General features: G+C 34.6%; 1 protein-coding gene across 3 annotated transcripts in view; it reads left to right on the top strand.

The window, feature by feature from the left end:
• ROCK1 (Rho associated coiled-coil containing protein kinase 1) overlaps positions 1-16,470 on the top strand; it is a 163,735-nt gene that overhangs the window by 80,894 nt on the left and 66,371 nt on the right. For 2 of the 3 annotated variants that reach the window (XM_047826941.1, XM_047826939.1), the window contains exons 11-13: positions 3,103-3,163; positions 10,202-10,290; positions 12,299-12,347. In XM_047826941.1, coding sequence (XP_047682897.1) covers positions 3,103-3,163; positions 10,202-10,290; positions 12,299-12,347 — 199 coding nt within the window. The remainder of the gene's footprint in view (positions 1-3,102; positions 3,164-10,201; positions 10,291-12,298; positions 12,348-16,470) is intronic. The other variant, XM_047826940.1, reaches the window with a different exon arrangement.

Below are 16,470 nucleotides of genomic sequence, written 5' to 3'. Positions count from 1 at the left end.
GTCTCAAAAATAAATAAATGTTAAAAAAAAAAAAGTTACAGTAATTAATAAAAGATTCTATTAATACTTATATTTTAGTTAATCTTGTTATCCAAAGAATTCTGGTTTTATGATACACTTTGGAAGAACATATAGTTTTCTAGCATTATCATCACTATATTGATGTTACAAAGGCCTGTAAGCTTTAGTAATTCAAAAATTAAGTGATCCCTCCCCAGAAACCACTAAATGAATTCACCATATCTTACAGCATTTAGACCTTGTGACCTTGGGCAAATAACTTCAACCTTTTGTGCTTCCATTTTCTCAAAAATAGGGATAATGATGATGACGATGATACTTATCTCATAGGATTATTGTAAGGGTTCATTATATCAATGCAGTAGAACAGAACAATGCTTTGCATGGAATAAGCACTCAGTGTTAACTGTTATTAGTATGAGCTAATGTTAGCTTTAGTCTTCAAATCGATATGAGAAACAAATTAAACATTTAACATAATTTCAGTATGTTGAGCATTCATTCATTCATTCAAACAAACATATTTGCCAACTTATTTTTTGTCAGGGAGACAAAGATGAATAAGCACGTAGGGAGAAAGATGAATAAGATATAGTTATTAGTACCTTCTCTTAAGATGCTCGTACACTAGTGAGGAAATGGATATATTTTCAAGTGTAGCATTTTGTCATTTTAGTCAAAACTTTTTTATAAGACCCTATTCAGGCCAAGTTTAGAAAACAGGAAGGCAGATTAGTCCTGCCTTATGAGATTTCTCCAATAATACAACTGTAAGATAGTACTGAACACTTTTTGTTGTATCACCAACCAGGCAGGTAGTACTTGACTTTGATTCTAAGAAAAGTCCAGTATTTTAATCCTTTTCCCACAATATTCGTGAATATGACATTGTAGCTATTTTATATTGAAATACACAGAGGGAAAAAAAATACACAGACAAGTTTTTCAGAGTGGTTTTTGCTAAAGAGTTCTTTCTTTCTGTCTTCCTGTCTGTATATTTTTGTACCTTTTATCAGTTATCCTCTGGCTTGCTTTCTGAACAGTTGTAATGTTGATATAAACACCCCCCCACCCCCAGTGTTTTTGGATTTTATGTAGTTATATCAGTTAATCACTTTTTTTAGGTTTATTAATATAAAAGTAATCTTGAATTAAATAAACATTATACATACTATTTGTAGTACATTGTCACATACTTGATTATGTTCTCTAGTTTTTCCTGGCATCCATATGTTGCATATTCCAAACTAATTTCTGAGTTTCTCAAAAACAGAAATTGTACTCTGTTCTTCAGTACCACCACCTTATTGCATAATATAGTGTTGTTTAGTAATTGTTTATAACATGGTCGAAGGTGTGGTTGATCTTAAAGAATCAGCAAAATACTGATTAGCCTTAGTATAAAATGTAAGTATAATTTGAGTTATTGGCATGAAATAGAAAACTTCTGAAATTCTTACTCCTGAAATCCAAATATACTTTCAGTTACCAAGGGTAGAGATCTTTATTGCTGAAATACAGCGAAATGAACAAAGATTGTTAATAGTCTAAAGGTTAAACTTCTAGCTACATTTGTAATAATCTAAAACCTCTCATAAAGAGCTATCCAAATGACCAGATTCTATATGAAAGCAACAATGTAATATACAAAAGAACTTGGGGGGGTGGGGAGTGAAAGAATGAATGGATGCGTACATTTGGTGTCCTTAATTTCCAGTGCTGCATTTTGAGAAAGTTATATTATTAACTTTGCAGAGGCTAAATATTAACTTCAACTTATATAGCATATTAAAATTTAGAAGATCTCTTAGAAAATGGTCTGATTTCCTATCTAATTCAGATTCTACTGGCATTGCCATATGCTTTTATTTACATCACATAATGTGGAATCTCACACTGAATTTCTGAGACAGTAGTTAATGGAATGAAATTGTACTACATCTAGAATTTGTCATTTGTTACATGAGACCTTTTTTCTACAAACCTGCTACACAGTGCCTAAAAACTGTCTTCTGATTATTTTATTCTCTAGTTGATCTGAATAATTTTCCAAGGAAAACATAAAAATGGCATATTTTCCTTTTTTTTTTTTTTAGAATACTCTTAAAGGAACTTATCTTCTGTTTTTTACTAGTAGTGAATATGTAGTGCATTATCAGTTGCCCTAAAACAGCTAGGAAGTATATGGAGCTATTTGATATCTTTTTGAGAGTGTTCTACTGATTGACCACGGTGGCAACTATAGTGGTGGTGATGGTAGAAGTATTAATAGTGGTAGTTGTAGCATGGTAGAGGAAGTAGCAGAAGCAGTAGAAAAGGCAGCACTAGTACCTTACCTTTATATAACATTTGAGAGCTTAGAAAATCTTTTTCATATGATCTATTTAGATGTGTTTAAAAATCTCATAAGATATCTAAAGACTTTTAAAGATCACTACTATCTTATATGTTACCTACCTTTATAGTGAATATAAAGCCTTGGAGTCTCAAAAGGTTAGCAAGACATCACCAGAACTTAGGTTATGTTAACTATTTAGGCAAAAACACTTTTTTTGCCCAGAAAGGCAATATCATTCTTGGCTGAAGAGTAATTTGGGGCAGAGAGAAAAGCTGTGCACATTTCTGTAGAAATCAACAATTCCTTATCCCCAATCCCTATTGCAAAAAGCTCTAAAAACTTTAAATACTTTAGTGATTTGTTTGGTGGCAAAAGCTGCCATAGCCTGCTCTCATGGCCGAAAACCTAATCTGAACTAACTCGAGACTATTTATAGTTTTTATTTATCCTACTTGGTATGAATAGTCATATGTGTGGCTGCAGGGATAGTAAGGTATATAATTACAGAGTGCTGCTCTGACCTAACTGGGGGTTTTATTTAATGTATGTATCACTTTTATACATATGTATCTTTATATAAAATCTTTATATAAAATAAGGAGTCATGAACTTGTACTCAATTTTTCAGAAGCAGAACAAGCACAATACTAAACCAAAAAATAAGTATGTAGTATATGTTACTGGTTATTGAATATTGAAGAGGTTTTTGGTTCTTTTAGTTCTAAAAACTCTTTTTCTCTCAGATACTTATCTTCAGCAAATCCTAATGATAACCGAAGTAGCCCCAATGTGGATAAAAGCTTGGTAGGTATTTTTTTCTTATTTTTTAAAAAGTTATTTTGTGGACAGTGTGTTTTGTGTGCATGATATTAAGTAAACATTAAGTAAGTAAACATATTTCTTTTGATTGTGTAGTTAGTGAACTTAAATTTTGATAGTATTTTTTAACCTACTGTCTCCTTCCAATTTGATTTCTTGCCTGAATATCAAATGGGATATTTTATGTGGAGATAATTAATAAACTATAAATTGCTACACAAATTGACAGTGGCAGTCTTTCTAATCTTTAGAATTAGGAATTTATGGTAAATCAAGGTATCAGTACGGGTCTTGACAAGAAAACAGGTAACATAAACAAAAGACTTAACTAAAGAGAGTGTTGTATAGATGATGAAATATACATAACATAAAATTTACCATTTTAGCCATTTTTAGGTGTATAGTTCTGTGGTAATGGGGGCGTCTGGGTGGTTCAGTCGGTTAAGCGTCTGACTTCGGCTTAGGTCATGATCTTATGGTTTGTGGGTTCAAGCTCTGTGTCAGGCTCTGTGCTGATAGCTCAGAGCCTGGAGCCTGCTTTGGATTCTGTGTCTCCCTCTCTCTCTGCCCCTCTCCCACTTATGCTCTGTCTCTCTCAAAAATAAATTTAAAAACATTAAAAAAAAAAAACCACCTTCACATTGTTTTCTACCACCATCTATCTCCAGGATTTTTCTTCATCCCAAACTAAAACTTTTTGCACATTAAACTCTTTATTCCACTACCCCCAGCCCTGAGTAATCACTATCCTACTTTCTCTGTCTGTATGAATTTGACTATTCTAGACACCTCATGTAAGTGGAATATTTGACTTTTTGTGATTGGGTTATTTCACTTAGCCATGGTTTCTCCATGTTGTAACATGTTTCAGAATTTGATTCCTTTTTTAAGGCTGAATATATCACATTCTGTGTGTATACCACATTTTGTTCGTTCATTAAAAGAGAGTTTAGTGAAAGGACTATTTACAGTGCCATGAGCAGGGTCAAGAGGAGCAATAAATAAAGGCTGTGAAAATACCCATTGATCAACAATAGTGGGAAACTATTGCCCCTAGTTTGAAAGGACAGGGAGAGACAGGTATTGTTGCCATAGTTCAGAAAAACCTAGCATCATCAAAGAGGAACATAGAATGTAGAACACTGCTATCACCACAGTAAGGCAATAAAAAGGTGGGGAGAATGAACACTTTCATTATCCCACCTTTTGATTTCCTACTGGTGTCTCCCATTTATTAAAGTAGGACAGTAAACCCAGGTAATGCAGTCTATAGATTTCAAGCCAAAGGAAGGATTGATTTCAAGGAGCATGGATTTCATGGCTAGAAAAGAGAGAAAGCAAATGGGAGAATAACCAGTATAGTCAGCACCATCTAATTTGTCCACTGAAAATTACTGTTATAAGTAATTATTAGAGACAGGAGTCCTTTTTATTGTCCATTTAGCTCATGTTCATGGGACAGAGGTTAAAAAAATCTTACTTAGATTTGAGAAGGTCCTTTAGAGTTGACCAAGACTTTTCTTAAAAATACTAAAAACAGTTGGGGCACCTGGTTGGCTCAGTTGGTAGAGCATGAGACTCTCAATCTTGGGGTCTTGAGGTCAAGCCCCATGTTGGGCATAGAGCTTACTTAAAAAAATATTTAATATATAATTATTTGGCCATCCTTGGAGAGTTCTTTGAACTCTGTGTATTGTGGCCTACGTATTATTAACTGAGGAGGGGAGTGTAAGTAGCAATCATGTTTAAAAGCTGATGTAATTCTCTTGCTTCTTAATATATTTACTTTTTTTTTTTTTCCTGAAATTTATTGACAAATTGGTTTCCATACAACACCCAGTGTTCATCCCAAAAGGTGCCCTCCTCAATACCCATCACCCACCCTCTCCTCCCTCCCACCCCCCATCAACCCTCAGTTTGTTCTCAGTTTTTAACAGTCTCTTATGCTTTGGCTGTCTCCCATTCTAACCTCTTTTTTTTTTTTTTTTTCCTTCCCCTCCCCCATGGGTTCCTGTTAAGTTTCTCAGGATCCACATAAGAGTGAAACCATATGGTATCTGTCTTTCTCTGTATGGCTTATTTCACTTAGCATCACACTCTCCAGTTCCATCCACGTTGCTACAAAAGGCCATATTTCATTTTTTCTCATTGCCACGTAATATTCCATTGTGTATATAAACCACAATTTCTTTATCCATTCATCAGTTGATGGACATTTAGGCTCTTTCCATAATTTGGCTATTGTTGAGAGTGCTGCTATGAACATTGGGGTACAAGTGGCCCTATGCATCAGTACTCCTGTATCCCTTGGATAAATTCCTAGCAGTGCTATTGCTGGGTCATAGGGTAGGTCTATTTTTAATTTTCTGAGGAACCTCCACACTGCTTTCCAGAGCGGCTGCACCAATTTGCATTCCCACCAACAGTGCAAGAGGGTTCCCGTTTCTCCACATCCTCTCCAGCATCTATAGTCTCCTGATTTGTTCATTTTGGCCACTCTGACTGGCGTGAGGTGATACCTGAGTGTGGTTTTGATTTGTATTTCCCTGATAAGGAGCGACGCTGAACATCTTTTCATGTGCCTGTTGGCCATCCGGATGTCTTCTTTAGAGAAGTGTCTATTCATGTTTTCTGCCCATTTCTTCACTGGGTTATTTGTTTTTTGGGTGTGGAGTTTGGTGAGCTCTTTATAGATTTTGGAGACTAGCCCTTTGTCCGATATGTCATTTGCGAATATCTTTTCCCATTCCGTTGGTTGCCTTTGAGTTTTGTTGGTTGTTTCCTTTGCTGTGCAGAAGCTTTTTATCTTCATAAGGTCCCAGTAATTCACTTTTGCTTTTAATTCCCTTGCCTTTGGGGATGTGTCGAGTAAGAGATTGCTACGGCTGAGGTCAGAGAGGTCTTTTCCTGCTTTCTCCTCTAAGGTTTTGATGGTTTCCTGTCTCACATTCAGGTCCTTTATCCATTTTGAGTTTATTTTTGTGAATGGTGTGAGAAAGTGGTCTAGTTTCACCCTTCTGCATGTTGCTGTCCAGTTCTCCCAGCACCATTTGTTAAAGAGGCTGTCTTTTTTCCATTGGATGTTCTTTCCTGCTTTGTCAAAGATGAGTTGGCCATACGTTTGTGGGTCTAGTTCTGGGGTTTCTATTCTATTCCATTGGTCTATGTGTCTGTTTTGGTGCCAATACCATGCTGTCTTGATGATGACAGCTTTGTAGTAGAGGCTAAAGTCTGGGATTGTGATGCCTCCTGCTTGGGTCTTCTTCTTCAAAATTCCTTTGGCTATTCGGGGCCTTTTGTGGTTCCATATGAATTTTAGGATGGCTTGTTCTAGTTTCGAGAAGAATGCTGGTGCAATTTTGATTGGGATTGCATTGAATGTGTAGATAGCTTTGGGTAGTATTGACATTTTGACAATATTTATTTTTCCAATCCATGAGCAGGGAATGTCTTTCCATTTCTTTAAATCTTCTTCAATTTCCTTCATAAGCTTTCTATAGTTTTCAGCATACAGATCCTTTACATCTTTGGTTAGATTTATTCCTAGGTATTTTATGCTTCTTGGTGCAATTGTGAATGGGATCAGTTTCTTTATTTGTCTTTCTGTTGCTTCATTGTTAGTGTATAAGAATGCAACTGATTTCTGTACATTGATTTTGTATCCTGCAACTTTGCTGAATTCCTGTATCAGTTCTAGCAGACTTTTGGTGGAGTCTATCGGATTTTCCATGTATAATATCATGTCATCTGCAAAAAGCGAAAGCTTGACTTCATCTTTGCCAATTTTGATGCCTTTGATTTCCTTTTGTTGTCTGATTGCTGATGCTAGAACTTCCAGCACTATGTTAAACAGCAGCGGTGAGAGTGGGCATCCTTGTCGTGTTCCTGATCTCAGGGAAAAAGCTTTCAGTTTTTCCCCGTTGAGGATGATGTTAGCTGTGGGCTTTTCATAAATGGCTTTTATAATCTTTAAGTATGTTCCTTCTATCCCGACTTTCTCAAGGGTTTTTATTAAGAAAGGGTGCTGGATTTTGTCGAATATATATTTACTCTTAAATCTAAGATTGAACAGGTGATGTGAAGGGAAAGTGGAAAAAGGGAGAGTGAACTGTGTGAGTACCTGTTAGCTGTTTTGACCATCTATGTCTTTAAAAAAATTTTTTTTCTTTAACGTTTATTTATTTTTGAGACAGAGAGAGACAGAGCATGAAGGGTGGAGGGGCAGAGAGAGAAGGAGAAACAGAATCGGAAGCAGGCTTCAGGCTCTGAGCCATCAGCCCAGAGCCTGACGCGGGCTCGAACTCACGGACCGCAAGATCGTGACCTGAGCTGAAGTCGGACGCTTAACCGACTCCGCCACCCAGGCGCCCCGTTGACCATCTATGTCTTTTTAATTCTCATCCTGTTAGAGCTATTCAAGTTACATAGTTAACAACGGCTCAGAAATCTTTAAAGTTAAAGAATCTTTGACCTAGGGAATGTGACAATAAGGCGCTGCTGTAACCCAGCTCTCACTTACTACTTATCTGTGGGATTAGTGGTACATCGGGCTTCAAAGAATATTTAGTGGAATTGTGTTTTCTTTGGGCTGATCTTGTTCAATGGTGATTGCCAGAAGTTTCTGTCGGTGGCTGCTGCTACCTTTTATCTTTTGCTCTGGTAAGAAAGATCACAGGGGAAGAAGAAAAATTTGATGTGCCTACTATTTCTGTTAACAGCTAAATACAAAAGTCAGCTGATGTAATTTTCAACTCTTCCTTGAAAGCCTTCCAGCAAATGCTAATGAACAGCTTTGCAATTGACAAATATAATGAATAATTTTCATTCCTATGTTATTTTTCTTTTTTGCTGCAAATGACACTGATTAATCAGTTCCTCCTTTGAACTTTTGTAACCATTTCATGTTCCCCTTCTTTCTTTTTTTCTTCCCACCTGAGTAGATTTTATTTTCCATTCCTTTGGCAGGATCTCTTCCCCCTTCTCCTCTTCTCTCCTCTTCTTCTCTCCCTCCCCTTTAATTATTAAATGTTTCTCAGGATGATTCTGATCTTGGCTCTCTGCTCATTTTTTGTAGGTAATCTCGTGTGTGCAGCTTGCTCCTCTGAACTCCAAAGCTGTATCTCTCTTGTCTGTCTCTCTCTCTCTCTCTCTTTTCTCTCTCCTCGCCTCTTCCTCTCTCTCTCTCTCTCTCTCTCTTTCTCTCTCTCTGATTGGATTTCCTTTCCTGTCCTTCTGTCAGGCACAAGCACTTCATCCTATGCCAGAGCTAAACTCATCCTCTCTCTGTCCCCTCCCAAGCAGCTCTTATGTGTTCCATATCTTTTGTAATGGTACTCTGTTCTTTCTCTGTCTCTCTTTCTTTTTCTTTCTTTCTTTCTTTCTTTCTTTCTTTCTTTCTTTCTATCTTTCTTCTGTTGACATTTTTTTTCAGAATCCCACTTTTTAATTTTTTAATTAGTTTTGAAAAACGTTTATTTTTGAGACAGAGGGAGAATGAACAGAGGAGGGGCAGAGAGAGACGGGGACAGAGCGTCCGAAGGAAGCTCTGTTCTGACAGCAGAAAGCGTAATCTGGGGCTTGAACTCATGAACCATGAGATCATGACCTGAGCCGAAGTCAGATGCTTAACCGACTGAGCCACCCAGGTGCCCCATCCCACTTTGATTTTTAAAACATTTGTATTATTGAAATACAGTTGACCTACAATGATACATTAGTTTCAGGTGTACAATATAGTGACTTGACAATTCTATACATTACTCGATGCTCACTATAATAAGTGTAGTTACCAACTGTCATCATACATGTTATTATGTTATTGACTATTCCCTATGCTGTACTTTTTTGTCTCTTATATTTAATCAGTTATTAGGTTAATTCTGCCTTCTGAATGACACAGTTATCCATTTCCTCCTCTTCATTCCTACAGCCTCTGCCTCATATCAAACCTATATGCTTTTTTGCTTGAACTGTCTCAAAAGCCTGTTAACTGGTTACTTTGAGTAGAATTTCTCTTCCCTCTATTCTTTTCACCTTATTGTTACTGAGGTGGCATTTCTAAAATGCAGAAACTAATAATAATGATAATAATAATGTTGCCTAGGTGATTCTGTCAGTTGGGTGTCCAGCTTTTGATTTCGGCTCAGGTCATGGCCCTAAGGTTGTGGGATTGAGCCCTATGCTCAACGTAGAACCTACTTGAGATTTTCTCTCTCTGTCTCTCTCTCTCTCTCTCTGTCTTCCCCCCCACCATCTCTCTCTGTCCCCCTCCCCCTGCTCCTCTCCCCCACTTGCATTCTCTCTGTCTCTCTAAAGTAAAATGCAGATACTATATTGTTTCCCTTTTTAAAATGCTTATAGGTTAAAGTCCCTAACTCCTATTTTTGCATACAAGAATCATGGCCTCACTCACCTTTTCAGATTTTATGTGACTCATTCTCTCTGTTCTGGGCTCTGCCTGTATTTGATTTCTTCCCATTTCCAAAATATATCATGTTTTCTTTTACCTCTCTACTTTTGGACTCATTCATTCTGGCTAAAATGCCTTTCTTCTACCACCTTTTCTGCTTAGTAAATATCTCTCATATTTTAAGTCTCATTTCAAACATTACATTTTCGTGGCAGAATTAGACATGACCTCTTCCCTCCTTTGGAACACCTCATATATAACTTTATCATCACTACATTATATTGTAATATTTGTGTGTATGTCTTTGGATTATTGTAGGTTCTTTTCATCCTCCTATTCTTCTGTGCCTCTCTGTATAACTCTTAGCTTCATAAGCACAGGGACCAAATCTTTTTAATTTTTTGTATTACTAATGTCTACCACAGTGCCTGACATATTTGTAGGTGTTGAAAAAATGCTTATTAAATTAATAATAAATTCAGATTGAAAGGAAAGGGGTAAGATTGAACGAAATAATTTATTCTTGAGTAGGTATAGAATAACATAAACTTGTTATTTTTAAGTTCTCTATGAATATTCTTGTAGGATGAGTTTTGTTTTGTTTTTGATTAAAGCAGGAAAATTTGCAAAAAACAATTTATAAGCTGGAAGAACAACTGCATAATGAAATGCAATTAAAAGATGAAATGGAGCAGAAGTGCAGGTGAGAATATACTTTGTGTGTTTTTAGCATTAAAGGTTGTACAGCAAATACTTTTTTTAAAACTTGCTTTCTATAAAACAGTTGAAAATTAATTGGAAATAAGATGGCGATATACGGTTACTGCTTATGTACATTCAATGAAGAATGTCTTGCCTAGAATTGGAAAGTAATATTTATGTTGGCATTAGTTATAGACATATTGTCCTCACAATATTTAAAGTGTATTTGTTCCTGGAAGTCTTTATTAAAAAACTATAGTGCCTATTTACTTAGTGCTTGATTTATTACTTTTTTCCTCCCATTTTAATTAGCTGACTGAAAAGGCAAATTAGATTACATTAAATGAGGTGCTTTTTAAAATGTAAATGTTAAATATTAAAATTCACTAAATCTAATAAGAGCCTGTATATTTATGAAATATGTAATGATGAATATTATTTAAAATAACCTGGCACAATGCTGAGTTACTTATTAACTACAAACAATAACTTTATATTTTTTGTGGAAACTATTGAATAAATAAGTAACACATTCAACAATAGGTAACATTCAACAAATGGCATTGGAAAACTGGCATTTTTGTGATTGGGCCAAAGAGGAAACAAGTAAAACTCTTATTGCATACCATTCCTGATAGACTAAATACATTAGTATATAGTGCAAACTTTTTTCAGAAAAGCACTTACATATTAGGAAATAATTAACTGATCTCAGGATTTGGAAGGAATTTCTAAGTATAAAATATGGAAATGCATAAATGTTGAGAAGTTTCTGCATCCAAAATTAAACTAATGATAGTGGCAGTGGAAATCAATTTGAAGAAGTAATAGGAATGGCCAAAGTGGTCTGTAATGATAGGAAAATGTTAGAGGAGAGGAATGGGGGTGGAAAGATAAACAGAATGTAGATCTTGGTGGACTTTGTTTTTAACAAGCTAAGAAATTTGGAACTTATCCTAAGATGATGGAAAAACATTGAAAGTTATTAAGCTTAAAAAATTGATCAAATTTGCTTTTTAAAAAGAACACTCTAGTTAGTTGGCAGCACTTGACATTTATTCAACTAAATGGGAATGAAGGAGGAAGATGAGTTAAGGATGGTTCCTAGGTCATGTCCTTTCTTAGGGACACTTACAGTAGGAAGAAATTAATATTATAGGTAAGAGTGTGGAGCAGAGGAAGTAACATTTTGGGCGTGCTGAGTGACGTATTTGATGAAACATACATGTGAAACATTGCATATGCAGATTTGAAGCTCAGAATTCTGTTCAGAGCCAAAGAAAACAAAATGTGATGGAGATAATACACTCTTAGTTTATCTCAACTTTTCACCTTACTTGTTAAGTGGTATATTTACTGATCCATATATGCCACCTTTCTCTTCACTATGTAATCTTGTATAAAGGTTAAGTGGCTAATTTTTGTTTATTAGCAAGTATTGCATTAGGAAGTTCAGGGATCCTTAACCTGGAATCCATAGGGTACGTCCCACAAAGGGTCCATGGATGAATTCAAGGTCCTTAAACTTGGATGAGAAAAAGTATTTTCCCTAACTTATAACTGATATTCAACATTTCCTTCCACTATGAACAAAAGCAGTAATCTACATCTATTAGCAGTAGCTGAATTTTTTTATTACTAATAGATACTACAAATATTTTTATTTATTATAGTTATCTCTATCATTTGTGCTCATCACTACTTTGAAATTACTGCTGCTAGATCTTGTGATTTAATATATTAATAAAGAAGCCACACATATTCCTGAAACACATTTTTTTTAAAAAGACTATATTTAATATATTTTCGGCTTTTTTAATCCTTTTTTGCTTTAAAATATATTATTCTGAGAAAAACCCACAGGCTTTACCAGAGTGCCAAAGGGGATCCACAGCACAAAAACAGTTAAGACATCTTAGTTAAACAGAAAAGTAAAGAATGTGGTGTTGCACCCCTGAGCAATAAAAAGATAAACATATTTCTAATCTATATTGCTTTTGTTTTTACAGAACTTCAAACATAAAACTAGACAAGATAATGAAAGAATTGGATGAAGAGGTACTTTTGTTTTCTAATCAGAAGTTTCCCTTTTTGAGAGTTTTTCCTCTTTCAGATTGTTTTGTTTTCTAAGAAAATTGCATTGGAACTTTATAGGTTTAAATACAGAACAAAGTCAGAGAACTATGATGAAAGCCTCACTTTGGAGCTGTAGGTTCAAGTGATACAGATTAGATTAAACTTCAGTTTCCTTTGTGTAGTTTTATGCTAGAACCATGTTGAAATCTTAGTACATAAATTTCATTTGTTCTTACTTAACATTTAAAAAGTGAGAAAGGAAAAGAGAATCAAATGAGATCCGAACTACATCAAAAAGAGACCGACAAATAGGAAGGAGGAAAGAATACAATTTAAAAAGGACTGACATTAACATAAGTTTATGTGATCAAATGAGTAATATATTGATTTTAGAATCATTCATGTTTTGTATGGTCACCTAGCAAGAAGTTTTTGTTATCAGGGAAAAATTTCATGATTCAGATGTTTGTTTGCAAATATATAATACATTGTCATTCCTTTTGATAAGCTTATAGATATCTTTCTACTCTGTGTATAAAGAGTACCCTTCAAAGAAATATACTTTCTATGGCCTTCTTATTGATTACTTCCTTTGTTGTTGTTGTTTTGTTTTTGGGGTTTTTTTGTTTGTTTTTTTTAGTTAATCTTTCTGGTGGTTTTTGTGCTATCTTAATTTTCTCTTGAGGAATAGTATCTGTCAGTTTTTTTTTTCATTTGTAGCTTTGTATATGCATATTTATGTAATACATATACATGTTATGCATATATGTATAATATTTTGCCAACTTGCCATTGGTCAGTGTATAATTAGTACTATTTATTTAAGTCTCTTTAAGAAATCCATTTTGCAAATCCTCAGCTTTGGGTATTTCATTTCTAAAAAACAGGTAAAATTCAAGTATGCTAAGTTTAAGATCAGTCCACTAAGAAAATAATAGTATTCATAAATTTGTATCTGCCAAACAGACCTACAAAATATGTGAAGTAAAAGCCAATAAAACTGAAAAGATGAATAGACAGATCCATTATTATCATTGGAGACTTCAATATCTATCACTCTCTAGACAGAGAATCCACAAACCTATAGGAAAGCTCAACCACACCATCAACCAACAAGATATGTTTAACATTTGTAGAATCCTCTGCCTGACAACAGCAAAATATACATTCTTTTCAAGCATTCAAGGAATACATACCAACATAGACCATATCCTGAGCAAACTTCTGCAAAAAAAAAAAAAAAATTAAAATTATACAGAATGTGTTCTCTGACCAAAATGTAATCAAACTAGAATAACTAATATATCAAGCAATTCTGCAAACATATGGAAACTAAACAACACAGTTCTAACTAATCCATAGGTCAAAGAATACTTCTAAACGGGAATGAAAGGTTATGTTGGAATGTTAATTACATCTCATTACATTAGAGTTATGGCTCTTATTAAAAAAAAACGAAATCTTGCCATTTGCAACAACCTATATGGGCCCAGAGGGTTATATGCTAAGTGAAATAAGACAGGCAGAGAAAGACAGTTACCATATAATTTCACTTATATATGGAATCTGGAAAACAAACAAAAAAACAGACTCAAATACAGAGAACAAACTGATGGTTGCTGGTGATATGGGTAAAATTGGTGAAGAGGTGCAAACTTCTAGTTACAAAATCATGGAGATGAAATGCACAGCATAGGAAATATAGTCAGTAATATTGTAATAACATTGTATGGTGACTATACTTACATGGTGAGCATGGAGTAATGTATAGAACTGTCATATCACTGTGCTGTACACCTGAAACTAATATAACATTGTGTGTCAACTATACAATAATAAAATAAGTTATGGCTCTTCATCTTTAAAAAAAATTTGAACAATGAAAATGAAAATAGAACATCAAAATTTGTGGGATGCAGCTAACATAGTGTTCTAAGATAAATTTATGCAGTAAAGGCATACATTAGAAAAGACGAAAAATCTCAAATCAGTCATCTAAGCACTTACCTCAAGAACTTAGAAGAGTAAAATCAAAGCAAAAAGAAGGGAAGAGAAATAAAGATAAGAGTAGAGATCAGTGGAATTGAAAATAGAAAAACAATAGAGAAAATCAATGAAAACAGAAAGCCAGCTATTTGGAAAATTGACAGACCTTTAGCAAGATTGATAAAGGAAAAAGAGGACACAAATGATCAGTATCAGGAATAAAACAGGGCAAGCATATCACTATAGTCCCTCCAGATACCAAAAGGATCATAAAGGAATACTATAAACAATTCTAAACATGTAAGTGTGAAATCTAGGTGGAATGTAATAATTCTGCCAAAAATACAAATTACCACAACTCACACAATGTGAAATAGATTAGTTGAATAGTCCTATATAACTATTAAAGTGAATTCATAATTTAAAAGTTTCCCAAAAAGTAATCTTCCAGGACAAGGTGGTTTTACTAGAGAGTTCCACCAAATGTTTTAAAAAGAATTAATACCAATTCTACACTATCTCTTCCAGAAAATAGAAGGGAATATTCCCCAGTGAGTTTTATGAGACTAGAATTACCCAGATGACAAAATCTAACAAAGACAGTACTACGAAGAAAATCATAAATCAGTGTCTCTCATTTACAGCCAACTGATTTTTTTACAAAGGTGTAAAAGCAATTTAATGGAGGAAAGAGTCTTTTTTAACAAGTGGTGCTGGAGCAATTAGATATTCATAGACCAAGACATGAACCTCAACTTAAGTCTCACACTTTATGCAAAAATTAATTCAAGATGGGTCATATTTAAAGGTAAACATGAAAATATAAAACTTTTAGGAAAAAAAAATAAGTGAAAACCCTAGGGACCTACAGCTTGGTGAAAAGTTCTTAGACATGACACCACAAACATGATCCACATGAGGAAAAATATTCAACAATTTGGACTTCATGAGAATTAACAATATTTGTTCTGTGAAAGAACATGATAAGAGGATGAAATGACAAGAAATAGATTGGGAAAAAATATTTGCAAACTATGTATATCACAAAGGACTCTATCTAGAATAAAGAACTCTAAAGCTCAGCAGTTGAATAAACAAATAATCCCATTTGAAAATTGGCAGAAGACATGTCACTTATCAGAGTGAATGACAAACACATGAAGAGATGCTCAACATCATTAGCCATGAGGGAAATGCAAATTAAAACTACCATGAGAAATCACTTTATAATCATTAGAGCAAGTAAAATAAAAAATAGCATCAATACCAAAACTGGCAAGAATATAGAAAAACTATCACTCATGCATTGCAAATGGGAATTTAAAATTGTACAGCCAATCTGGAAAATACTGCTGCAGTTTCCTAAAATACTAAGCATGCATCTACCAGGCGACCCAGCAATTGCACTTGTGGGCATTTATCCTAGGAAAAAAAAAAAAAAAACAACAAACTTATATCCTTAAAAAACCTGTATACTGTTGTTCATAATAGCCTTATTTGTAGTGCCAAAAACTAGAAATAATCAAAATGTCCTACCATAGGTGAATGATTGAACCAACTTTGATACATTTATACCATGGAGTACTACTCAGCAACAAAAAGGCACGAACTATTGATACACACAAAAACTTGGATGGATCTTGTGGGCATTATATCGAGTGTAAAAAGCCATTCCCAAAAGGTCCATACTGTGTGATTCCATTAATATCGTATTCTCAAAGAAAGTCAAAATTACACACACGGAGAACCTATTACTGGTTGCCAGGAATGTGGGTGGTGGGAGAAGGGCAGCTTCTAAGCTCTTAAGTAGTGGCTGGCTGGAAGGAGATCTTGTGCCAATGGAACAGTTCTGTATCTTGATTGCGATGGTGGTTCCATGAATCTACACATAAGCTAAAGTAACAGAAACATACATACCTTATACCAGTATCAATTTCCTGATTTTGTTACTGTGCTGATGTTACATAAAATGTATCTATTAGGGGAAACTGAGTGGAAGAGTACAAGAAACCTCTCTGTGGTATCTTTGCAGCTTCCTGAAATCAAAATTTAAAAATGAATTAAAAGTTAGAATGATAAAATCTCAGAATTAGAAAAATCTTGGATGATCTCTGCAAAT

Source organism: Prionailurus viverrinus, chromosome D3, assembly GCF_022837055.1.
Source record: "Prionailurus viverrinus isolate Anna chromosome D3, UM_Priviv_1.0, whole genome shotgun sequence".
Lineage (NCBI taxonomy): Eukaryota > Metazoa > Chordata > Mammalia > Carnivora > Felidae > Prionailurus > Prionailurus viverrinus.
The sequence above is the reverse complement of the archived record's forward strand: the minus strand, read 5'-3'. Positions and strand labels throughout refer to the sequence as shown.